Raw genomic sequence first — 13,015 nt, forward strand, 5'->3', positions numbered from 1 at the left:
TCTCAAACAAGAGCAAATGAAACCATTCTGCTGCTCATGCTTTCCAATGGCAAAAAGAATCGTAACACGTGGCCTTGTCTGTGGAAGTATGCTATTTGTTTAGCACTCTGCAGGAGCCATTTGACTAGCACCTTTCGGCCTTTTGGTGACAAAAGACTATTTGTCCAAGCAGTCAGAAATACACGTGTGTACGTCATATGAGCTTGTGGTATAGTTGTACAAAAATGCAGAGATTGTTAATCCATTTCCTATTCTTGCTTAAGCATTGTGTTTCTCACCGAGATCCTCATGCCACATTTCACATTGTTTCTGAGGGTTTCTTAAGCCTTTGGAATGGCACAAGATGATCCACTAAGGGAAAGTGGTAAACATCCTTCCATGAATATATTCCATCAGCTCTGTTCTGCTTAGTTAATCTATCAGAAACAAGTTCAGGCACTTTTGAAAACGGGTAATCAAAACTAGTCCAATCCAAGACCAATTTGTGTTTTCATGGTCATAATCACCTAATTATTTTGTCCTGTATAATAATCACCCACTTAATTTGCAATTGCTTCTCATTACTGCAAGTGGCAGTTCAAGCATACCTACATCTTCAAGAATCATGCTTTACATCCCTAATCTTAGTTTTACTTGAACGATGTAAATGTTAGCAAATTTAAATCTAAGAACATGTATGCTATTTTCCTGTTTCTAAAGTGTTATCTAAAACATACACAGGTATTCTGTAACTGACAGCCAGTGAGATATATCAAGTATTGGGCTTACAAAGGAAGGACTGAACTCACTCATCTGTGAAGCTCCCTCAGCTTACCCTTGAGAAAGTAAGCCTGACAACATCACAAAGTTGTGGTAAGAATAAAATTGGATAACCCCATGCATGCCCTGGGACTCCTGCAAGAAGGCTGAGATGCACATGCAATTAAGAGTTTTTAGCACAATCAATGCTCAGGAACCAGACATCTTCCATTATGATGGCACATATGCTGTAACATCATCACATGCACCCACTGCTTAAGCAGCAGTATTTTGCTGATGAGAAATGTTCACTAATTAGTTTATACTTCTTGCTGGTATATCTCCACTGTTTCTAGAAACAACGTAATAAATACAGCCCCAGTGCCATGAGCACTCAGTGAATAGTTCTCTTGACATCACTTGTGGCAAGTAACTCCACTCTTTGCCTAGACTGCCATTTAGTACCTTTTAAAAAACCCCTTAGAGGCCCTCACTGACCTAATCAACTATAGCAACAAACATACATGACTTTTTAAAAGTCTGCAGCACTATCCCCTCTTTGCAAACCTTTACAGCCCTAGAATTGTATCTCCTATACCTTTATTGTTTGAAAAAAGAAAGCAGCTCATTTCCCCCATATCAAACCCACCCTGCCTCCCTTCAAGACATGGTCCACCAGCATTTTATGTTAAAGTAACTGGAATGGGACCAAGGCAAGTATAGCCATAAAAGGAAAGTTTGGGTTCTCGTCATCTCTAGATCAGGTGGATTTGAGTTCATATCTCTAGATCAGATAGATTTCATCTGTTGCTTCTACACAAATGAACAGTAAAGTAAATCATCATGAAGAAATGTAAAACAAGAATGTATGTATTTTGTAAGTCTGACTTCAGTGTGCAATTCAGTTGAAAATAAACCAAAGTTGTTGAATGAAGTCCTCCTCTTTCCATTAAGAATCAGTGTGCAGCAGCTGTATTTAAACAAATTTTATTAACATAGTCAAGCAGTGATTAACATTCACATCTACTGTCACATCATACAAATGTAAATACAAAATTACTACATTACAATATATATTCTCTGCATGATCCAAAATATTTGGTGGCCCCAGAAAACTCTTTAGAATTCAGCAGCTTATCAAAAATCAAAATCATATTCTATTTAAAATGAAGTTGTGGTAGCACAGAGGCAGACAAAAAATCAATTTCATACAGTTGCAGAAGGTTATGTTCATAGGGAATATTCTAACGTACAGAAAAAAACACTCAACTTAAAGCTTTCAAGCAACTCATACAACCTAAGTTGTCAGCAGAAAGTTCTGTCCATTTTGCTGCTTCAACTATTGTTAGTGCATCCAATTCTAACAGATTTATGATAGATGAGTTAGCAAGGAGAAGAATTCCTGATTAGATCCTCTTGGGCGAGGGAAAAAGCTCTGAGTTTTAGAGGGGAATGCCCTTAAAATATTCCCAGGTATTTCTAGTTTTGCTGCATGCCCAAAAGGAGCATTCTATTCTTAAATGAATTTACACGTAAGAAGAAACAACATATTACATCAGTGAAGAAACTGATTTGACAAATTTAATTGTCTGACTTAAAAGTGCATTTGTCGAGCAAAACAAAAAACTGCAATTTACTTTAATTTAATAACCATTCTAGTTTCCCCGACTTTCACTTATCTCTCATACACACCCACATACACACAATTTTCGCTCAATCTCTTACCAAAAGAAAGCTACAAAATATGCTGTCATTAACTTTTCATTCAGGAAAGCCTAACACTCAGTTGCTCTGACAAAAACAACAACAAAATGAGCAAATGCTGGCTGTGGACATTAATTTTGGACCAAAGAGCATCTGAAATTTGAGTGCAGTGTTGTGTAGTTCTGCCTTAAAGGGTACAGATTTATCTATGTTTTCACTTCCGGATGAAGTTTTCCAAGTAACCCAATACTTACTACATACAGTACATAATAAAATCATATGCAAACAGCAAAGTATCTTAATATATTACTGCTTGGTATTCAGTTGGCTTACAGCAGCGTCGAGTCTGATATTCGCTAATGTTTACTTCTCAAGACTGAATTAATGATAGGAGTTTAAAGACTCTCGCTACTTACTCTAAAAGGTCTAAGCATCTATACATGAAAATATATCCAAAGTATTTATGCTGAGTCAGTCTTCTTTAAAATCAGGAACAAAACTTTGTACTGCACAATATAAAGCACTCTTTATGATGATTTTAGGTGCTATTATGCACAGATGCATTCTTCTCTTAAGAAGAATGTTTATATATCTTTGTTAATACATTCAATATGAATAAAATAGGTGACTTATATTGAAGCAAAGTCATGGCTGTCCCAAGTTAATTTAGGTATGAGAATTTAAGACATTAGGCAGTTCCTATATGAAAGACAAACTGGAACGCTTAAGACATATTAGAAGCTACTGTCTGAACAAAAAGGTACAAGAGTATTTACCTGAGATAAACCTAGTATGAATAGTTCTTATCCAAACACAACAAGCAAATAGCAAGTTTCAACTTTGGAAATCCTCTTACAAGTAGTATAAATCTAATTACACAGTATTAATGTAGTAATTCATGCCAATGCTAAGGAAAATGCAGAATTATCACAGTGTGTATCAATAGTGTTTTACAAAATTAAGATTGCTTTATGTTTTAAAAAAATTCTATTGGCTATGCATTTTAACACATTCTTTTTTATGCATGTTGCTATGACTGCACCCTCTTAAGTGGCAATCAAACCAAGGCTACAGATCCATCAAGTATACTTACTTGGGAGCCATTCCCACGGAAATGAACTGAACATGCTCCCAAGGAAGTATGTTTAGGATCAGGATGCAAAACATTAGAATCTAGAGAGTATTATAACTGATAGCTATACACCAATTTAGAAAATAAAACAAGCTAAAAAATTTACAAAATTGATCCACTTCCTATACATTTAACATTTAAAGAAATTATTGAAAGAATGTAAAGGAGACTTTTTTCCCTTAATAATCAAAAAACTGTACTACTAGAAAACCATACCATATTAGACACGTTTATCTGCAAAAGAGACCCATTTAAAATGTTTTAAAATACACTTTCTGTTACCAACTTAGGTTGATCAGCAGCTTTATTCACTGTTAGAATCCTTCAAATGCAGGGGGCCTTAGACAAGAAAACAAAGGCATATACAAAAACAGTAAACACTGACCTCCTGAGGTTTCTACAACAAAAATATTCAAGTAGAAAATCTACATCACTTAGCAGCGGCTATTTCTGTAGTTTAGCACACTAAGCACTTTATTTACTGTGTAAGTAAGCAGATTTAATAAGCCGTGCTTGTAGCATGCCAAGAGGCAGAGAACACTGGAATGTAACAAAGACAAACGTACAATTCTACCAGTATCAACATTCAAAAACTGTCAAGACTACACAGAGAGAATTAAGATGCTTTATATATCCCATGATGCAATTATATTCAATTTACAACTGTTAGTGTTGTATCAGAACTCTCTTTACCTCAAATTCTAACCCAAGTGGTTTCTGCAAGTGTACAATACTTAATACAGTATGAATGATTGTTTGCTCTGAAGCACGAACTCATTAACAAGCATTAGCTGTAGTATTGCTTTCTTGTTACTTTTCTGCCTGATCAGTTTAGTCACAGTAGAACAGTCACATCCCTCTATATTAACCCAAGTAATAAAATTATATATGTAACAACCAGCTATTGAATACTAACCTTTAAACATTATTTGCAACTTAACAGCTCAACTTCATAAGGGCCAAAACAAATAAAAAGGGTTTATGATTTAGAGAACTCCCATTTTCTCTTGGATTAATGCTCTGTCTACTCATGGAGAAATTAAATTAAACCCTTGTCAAAGGCAATTTCCACCCTCAATAAATTTTTACTTGGTTGGAAATTTATATTTATGCCATTGATTTAAAAATCTCAACTATATATTTTTAGCTAAAGGAGAAATTATCATTTTTGAAACAGCGAATTTGAAGTAGATCATAAGCAATTTTGTTCAAATCGAATTTCATAATGTAGTAGTATTGATTTCAATCGTTATAGACTTTTAAACAGGACGTGTATTTAAAGGTCAATTTCAAGCATGTTTGACGCACTCAAATTTGCAAAGCGAAAAAAGGAATGTATAAGACTTGTGCATGCCTCCATGCATTAAACAAAAACTTGAAGTTATAGTTCATAAATTCACACGCAGCTTGAACTTCAGTGCAACGGCTAAATCAAACAATCTTAAAAGAACCAAGTCATGCAAAGTCAGTCCTTACAAAAATTGTTGTCCAGTATTTGTTTTTGCAATGCAAAGATGAGAAGCTAAAATATAAGGCGGCTGTTATGGCTTTTTTTTTGTTTTTTGCACAGATTAATTTTGCAGCACTTAGAGAAAATGGAAAGGTGTGGCTTTACCTCTGACCAGCAGAGTTAGTTCTCTCCATTTCCTTTATCATCATGGGATACTCTTTAGGCAATCTAAATTAATCACAACTTGCACTTTTAGAGTAACACAAGATCAAGTGTACCAGTTAGATTTTCACATTCACAGTACATAAGAAAAATACACATGGAAAGAAAAGTAAAGGGTTAACTTAACAAGGATTTATTCACAGGAATACAAGTGAGTAGAAGGAGAACAGAAAAGCTAAACAAATGAAATGAAGAGGATCCAAACCATCTTCCACTCTGTAGCTATTAACTTGCACCCTTGTGCACTCTTTAGAACACAAAGGGCCACCAACATGCGCCGATACAGTGTCGATACCCTGCTTTACATCCATTAACTTACGTATCTTAAGATCATGCTTTGACGGGGAGAAAAATTATAGTTTGATAGTATGTTGGGTGGGAATAAACACTGAAATGTAGCAATCATGTCATTAATTTTCTACAATTGTCTTTACGTGCCATCTAACATTTATGTAGCCTTTAACAGGTCTTACCATGTAACTTTTTTTTAGAAGTTCTGATAAAAATCACTAGTATAACCATGCAGAAAGCACATCACACTGACAGCACAGAGGCAATACTTTGCACAGCTATATCAGCTTTCCACATTGTGCAGGTTACACAATACAATATCAATCTTATTCCTAACAGATCCTAAAAAGATATTTCAAGGCCTAATTGTAACTACAGTATTTTATATCTATATTTTTAATAAAAATAAAATCCACAGAATCGTAAAGGAGTCTTTAAATGCAGGGCTATACTGAATTGGTAAACTGCAACACAAAACTGGCGCAACGTAAGTAATGTATACCACTCTCACTCTTTGATGCAAGCATGCTACTTTCCCACTAAAAATACGCTCAATCACTATGATCCAAAATGCATGCCTGAACCTTAAACTGCACGTTAAGAATTATGCCTTACTCTAGAAATTAAATCTAATGAAATACAACCATCAAATCATATCCACTACTTTTAAAGTTTCAATGTAAAATTAAAAAATTGCCTTTCTTCTGAAATGCCCTCCCCCCAACCCCCAAAATGAAAAGGAGTGACTCATTTGGCATCTTGCAGGTTGCTTAATTTTGTTCAAGTTAACCTTTATTACTTTATTATGGGGCTATTTGAATTTGTACACTGCAAGTGCTTGCTCCTAATATAGGTAACAAGCTTCATTTAACTGTACTAACTTCATTTGTTTAGTTCTTCATTAACATGCAATACCTAGGAATCCCATCAAGATGATACAATGCAGAAACCCCTTATTATGCCATCTTTACTCTCAGTAACCCTCATTCTTCGGTTTCCTTTATTGTGTGAACACAATATATTTCCTCTTTACATATCCCTATAGTTCAATTTTATAGTTTTCATTTTGGTACAAGTTCCCCATAATATTGCAGAATGTGCTGTTTTGTAAAAAAAATTTGCGCTTCTTCACATCCAGTGCAGAGTTGTAACAGGAGACAGATTTCCACCCACAAAAGCTCCAGATGTTAAAACATTTCCCAACATCGGCTTAATACAGTGACGGCAACACCTCCCTCCCGCCCCTCCCAGTAGGCTTGGGATTGTACTGTATTCCCTACTGGTTTACCCTTCCCCCCAGTAAAGGGTAACATTTTTTTCCCTGGGTGCAGAGGCTCCCTCCCAGTCTTCCAGACTGAAAGACCTGTAACAAACAAAAATGTATAGTTAAATGTTCAGGAAAATATTGTTTTAATACTACTATAAATTATATGTATTTAAGTATCTTTAACACTGCAAATGATAATTCTGTTCCCCTGCATGTGCTGGAAGAGAAATCTGTATCAGTAAAGGGATTTTCAGAAAAAAGTTCTCTCTTTTCTCTATCTCTCATCTTTTAGGATCCACCAAATGGCTTCGATCCAGAAAAGCACAAGTTCTGCTCACACTCTTTCATTTGTATTGGAGCTTCTTAAGTGCCTCCAAAAGCTGGTCAGGGTGCTCCATGGAATACCACAGGGTTTAATACAAGGATCAGTGTCGGGGGCGTGGGGAGTAATAGAGGGAAACAGGGGAATGAGGTCTTATGCATGTCTGGCACTCAGCCAATAAATTTAAAGCAATTCACATGCACAATAAAAACAGCAACATCAAAACAGCAGTAGTAGATCATCAACAGTCAGATATAGTGTACAGACAACCAACCACTGTATAAAATGCTCTCACAACCTTACTTTTAAAGTAAAGTAAACCTTATTAATGAGAGCCAACTGAATCTCCCTTGGAAAGGAATTCCAAATTTAGATGCTACCACTAAAAGAATCCCTCTCAGATAAGATGCAAAGCATCACATCAGATGACAGAAAGATTAGATACCTAGCTCACTCATATGGCAGAATCTTAGAATACAGTCTACAGCAGGTAGCAGTCATATGGTCAAAGATTTCCCTCATTGCCGACCATTCTCACAGATCATACTCCCTGACCCCCTTTTTCTTTCCAAAACTAGACCAAAACTTGTCTTAGAAAGGAATATTAGCCTCTGAATGGTCATATCCATTGGTGGACTGAGGGTGTTCTCTATGTGACATTACTCCTAACTGCTTCAACAGAGCCTGAGACAAAGCAGAGAAGAAATGTTTCCTGACCCAACACTCACTTTTCATCCCTGGGCAGCAATACAGAACCTACTAATCTGCAAGTACATAACACTGATCACAAGATAGGAATGGAGCCAGTGTTATGACCTCACAGGTGTCAATGTCAAGCCTCATGGCAGCAGACCACAAAAGCAATCCAAGCATTGTAAGGTGTACCATAATGACCAGACAAATGTTAGGACCAAGGAGAAATTCCCAAATGGTCTTGTTTAACAATCCTACTGTTCTCCCTCAGTGTCTGCTGAGAGTCAGGAGGCATGGCATCCATACCCTCTGCATATCCACAAAAGCAGCGGTTCCTTTCAAAAAGCAACAAAACAATTGCGTTCTTGATTTAACAGGAGAGGAATTGTGATCCACTAGAAAGAGCCAATTCACAGGATGAGTCGAACCATGTATATGATTCATAAAGGAGACAACAGATGGAAGGCTTAATTATTCCATATCCATACAAAGGGGTACTCCAAGTGAGTGTGTGCTGCCTATATCCATCATTTAGAAGGACCATCACTTGCAGAAGGTACCCTCTTTGTGAGATATGTATCCCGAGTGGGAAAGGCTTGCTGTGTAGTGACAGGAAAGCCGAGGGGGCGGAGGTGCAGCCCAGAGAGCCAGTGTGGCCTTCCCCAGGCGCTGGAGAAGCTCTGCAGACAGCAGGAAGGCCCATTGAGGCCGCACGGCCTCCAGAAGCTGTAAGAGCCACAGGAGTGGCTATCGAGCTGAGAGGGGCCACAGGGCAAGCCCTGCAGACGCCGACCTTGTGATCAAGACTGGCAGGATGGTGGTGCCAGTCAGCCTCGCCCTTTGGGGTGGCCTTAAACCGCAGGGAGGGGCCAAGGTCCAGGCCAGCCAAAGGGAAGCCCCAGACAGGCTGCCAGCCTTGGCCATCAACAGAGAAGAGGGAGGAATGCCTTCTAATTGGACAGAGCCTGAAGGTAGAAGTGAAAGGGGGATCTTTAAAGGGAAGCTCAACTGAAGGAGGCCGGTGAGGAGTAGTTGGGAGAAAGCATGTCAGAGGTGGTGAAAGAGAAAGTGAAAGTGAGACAATGCAGAGAGAAGGCAAGTCGAGCCAGTCCAACGGTGGGAGAGAGGGTGCGAGGATACTGTAAACCCCCCTCTTCCTACCATTTCTGAGGCCTTCCCTAGGCTGGGTCTTCCACCCAGGTCACCCTACAGGATGAGTCCTCCCCACCCAGGCTCCAACACCCCCAATACAGAGTCTGACATACACTTTAGGTAAAACATTTGATACGTTTCTAAGTAGGAGTGTGCTCTCCACACATTTTCATGTAAATTTTGTTGGTTTTTCAGAAAAGGCATGATTACTATTGTCAGGAATCCATTTTAGGTTCAGGAATACTGGTTATCAGTAGACCTCTCCAGCTGCTGCCACCATTTTCAATGGATGGTAGGCCTGCCATCTGGACTCAAGACACCAGGTCTACTCCCACTGATTTCAATGAACATCAAAATAAAATAGAAAAAAAATTCCTGACACTTTGGGACACAAATTTTAGGAATGCCTTTTGCTCCTTCAGATACTCTCTAAGCCAAAATAAAATAACAGTTACTTTCAGCTCAGAAATATCCAAATGTACACATTTAGTTCTAAGTTTTGTCCTGAAAATGTAAAATGTTCAGATACATACTTAGGAAGCCTCCTTTACTTCAGATAAACTGGTAAAATGAAGGTATGTTTCATTTACACACACACCCCAAACTGTCGGATATTCAGTCTCCTTAGGAGTCACCAAAAGCCTGAAGCCTCCCTCTCACAGGTAGTGTGTTGGAGTCAGGCAAAGAGTTGTCTGAATTGCAGTTTTAGGCCCAAGTTTGTCATGTGACCTGACTGTGAGGCAACTGGACTGGATTGGAATCTCATTTTGGACTGTGTTGTCTAAAGCAGTGCCCACTCCCCATCTCAGAAAAGTGATTGAGTAGGAAATCAGTCTCAGAAGCCAGTTTGCTCTGTAGAGCAGATAGAAAGAATACTGACCAGGGCTAGTGCAGAGATGGGAGTTGTTCAATTCATAAAACCGGAGCAGAAGGAAGGAGTAATCTCACATAGAGGACACCCTTGTTCCCAAACTGAGAAGTATGCCTACCTCAGCACAGGATTCTTTCTAACTAGACCCTACCCTTCAGTAAACAGAGAACATGTAGCTTATAATTACTCTTCAGTCAAGAGTTTCAATTACAGTAGCTCAATTCCATCTCATACCAATTACGGTTAATTGCTTTCCTGGGCCAAAATCAGGAGGCTTATACCTGTGTGGTGATTCTCTGTTCCACATCTCTGGTTATAACACCCTTATACAGAATTAGTGCAGACCCCACCATGCCCAATGAGAACCCAGCTGGTTCATGTCATTAGGATATGAATTCATGCTTGCATACTCCCCTTGTTTGCCCAGCAACCTCTTGTCCTAATCTCCTAGAAGGGATACTTGCACGCAAACACAAGCACCTACACAATATTCCCTATGGGCAGAATCAAGTGCCTGTCCAGAATCAGCTGCCAATATTATGATCACAAAAGCACTAAATTTGTCACCTATCTAATCAGAGAAAAGCAAAACTCCACTAGAAAGAATTATTGATTACGCAGTTTTAAAAAACTGAGGTGAACGTTTGTTCTGTTTTGACTTAAAGGATGTATCAAACACTTCATTTTGCCATTTGAAAAATGTGTGCATTTAAAAGTGTGCAGCTTTGCTACAAAACTCCAGTTCAGATTTAAGCCACAACAGCATGTGGACTGTTCTCCAAGAAGAAAACAAGGAAACCAAAATGCCGCTGAATGAGGTGCCCTGCTGGCCCCTATGAAGTTAGACGGAATTCACTAACTTGAGGAGGAACGTTACTCCACAACTATAATCAATCTACAAAAAGGAGTTCGTTCACTGGAAAGAGAAATGTCTACTTTAAATTTGAGAGTTACTGCTACTTACCCCTAACGGTGGTACTGCAGCTGTAATACATGAGGTTAAACTCCATAGTAAGCTGCAAGGCGCTCTTTTAAGGGAACAGGAAACTGGTCTGAGAAACGCCTCCAATTTTCATCTCCAACTTGATTTTTAAATCCATGAAGGATCTGCATGTGGTTAGAAAGTTAAATTTCTTCATCTGAATAGGAGACACTGAATTTCTAGCATAACACAGTAAGAATCTTTTAACATAAAACTGAATTACAGACATACAGAGCTGGATCCAAAGATGCATCCTTGGCTCACAGCAGGTCTAATTAACACTTCATTAGAAATGAACACATGCAAAACTAAATCCAAAGAGCTTTTTTGTTGTTTTCAGCACAAAAAAATCTGTCCAATAACCGAAACATAAGAACTCAGTAGCTCAGCATGAACTCTTGGGCAGGAGTATGCTAGACAATGCTATTTTCCCATTTGTTCATGCCTCTGTTTCGTGTTTCATATGAATAACATTAGACACATTAATTTGGATTCAGTCACAATACTGAGCTGAAATTTGTAGCCCATATATAGCAACTTTTTTTAAAAAAGGCTGAAAATACTAAGAAAATACCACAGAATAGCAAAATGAAAGTTCAAACAACTTATCAGGGCTTTTTTTTCTGGGGAAAGAGGTGGGGGAACTCTCATGTGGGGCAACTCCTGGGAGGAGGTGGTGGCCCTGTTACTACATGTACATGCACAGAGTGCGTGCATGTTCCCAGGACTGTGTGATGATGTCACTTCCGGGAAGAGATATCATCATGCAGAATGTGGCCGCCCCAGGAGTGCTCCCATGCTCCACAGGGGGCCTGATTCAGCCCAGATCAGGCCGAATACGGCCTGGATGGGACCTAAATTGGCCCAGAACGGGCCACTGTGGCATGGGGGAGCACTTCCCCACCCAGCAGCTGCACGATTCTGGCTGTTTAGGGCTCAAAGTGGGCCAAAACAGGCCCAAAATCGCCCAGATCAGGACCAAATCAGCCTGGAACGGGCTGCTGCAGCATGGGTGAGCACTCCCCCGCCTGGCAGCAGCCCGATCCAGGCCGTTTCCAGCCCAATCCTGGCCATTGAGGGCCCAAATGGGCCGGAAACAGCCCGGATTGGGCCCAAATCGGCCTGGAACAGGCTACTGCCACATGGGAGAGCACTCCCCTGCTCGGCAGTGGCCCAATCCTAGCCATTTCAGGCCCGAAATGGCTAGGATTGGGCCCGAAATGGCTAGGATTGGGCCACTGTCGAGCGGGGGAAACACTCCCATGCCCAGCAGCGGCCTTATCCGGGCCATATTGGGGCCGATCTTGGCTGTTTTGGACCCGATCCTGGCCATTTTGGGCCCGTTTCAGTCATTCTGGGCCCATTTCAGCCCAATTCAGATCCGAAACAGCCAAGATCAGGCTGCTGCCAGGCAGGGGAGTGTTCCCCCGCCTGGCAGTGGCCCATTCCAGGGCGATTTGGGCCCGATTCTGGCCAATTTGGACCCATTCCTTGCTATTTCGGGCCCAAAACGTCCAAGAGCGGGCTGGGAGGGGGTAGTTATGAGAACTGCCAGAACGCTATTCCAGAGCATTCCGGCAGGAAAAAAGCCCTCTCCATGAGCTACCACTTCCGGCAACAGAACAAAGTCCTGGCAAAGAAGAGGTGATAGAGATAAATAATTAGACTCTACGACGTTTAAAGGTAGATAAAGAAGCTCTTTCAAAGATGAAAGTAATCATCATCATCGAATTCTTCACAAATTATGGGTGCCCTGCTTGAGATTCTTTAAGGCAATTTTCAGAACACCAGAATGTGCCACATCGGCTTTGTATCACTTTATAAATAGCATATATGTGAAATAGCATATTACCTTACAGAACATGTCTCTGAGATCATCTTTTGGGCTAATCCATGATGCAACAGCATCACAAAAAAATATAAAGTCCTGTAAACGTGCACAAAATTAACAAATTATAAATCAGTGTTATTGATGAGCTGGCATAGTATTACGTGCAGGCTCAACAAAGGAATCAAATTCTAGTTCTTCAGGTTTCCTTCATTTTATAGTGTTTTTGAATAAAAAGTATAATGCACACAAGAGCATGCTATGACAGCTACAACTTCAGCGGTGGACCTTCCAAGTCTCTCAAGCTTTGGCCAACAATGTTGATGCCCAACACCAGGCCTGCTAATTCACTACCATTTCTTC

The 13,015-nt window shown here is 39.7% G+C and overlaps 1 protein-coding gene across 1 annotated transcript in view; it reads right to left on the reverse strand.

Moving 5' to 3' along the window:
• Positions 1 to 1,709: 1,709 nt before the first annotated feature.
• Positions 1,710 to 13,015, reverse strand: part of TNPO1 (transportin 1) — a 55,262-nt gene continuing 43,956 nt past the window's right edge. Inside the window, exons 23-25 of the mRNA XM_054986317.1 lie at positions 12,677 to 12,751; positions 10,807 to 10,949; positions 1,710 to 6,900 (exon numbers count right to left, since the gene is read on the reverse strand). Of these exons, the coding sequence (XP_054842292.1) occupies positions 10,842 to 10,949; positions 12,677 to 12,751 (183 nt within the window). The 3' untranslated portion in view covers positions 1,710 to 6,900; positions 10,807 to 10,841. The remainder of the gene's footprint in view (positions 6,901 to 10,806; positions 10,950 to 12,676; positions 12,752 to 13,015) is intronic.

This window comes from Eublepharis macularius, chromosome 8, assembly GCF_028583425.1.
Source record: "Eublepharis macularius isolate TG4126 chromosome 8, MPM_Emac_v1.0, whole genome shotgun sequence".
In the NCBI taxonomy this organism is placed as follows: Eukaryota; Metazoa; Chordata; class Lepidosauria; order Squamata; family Eublepharidae; genus Eublepharis; species Eublepharis macularius.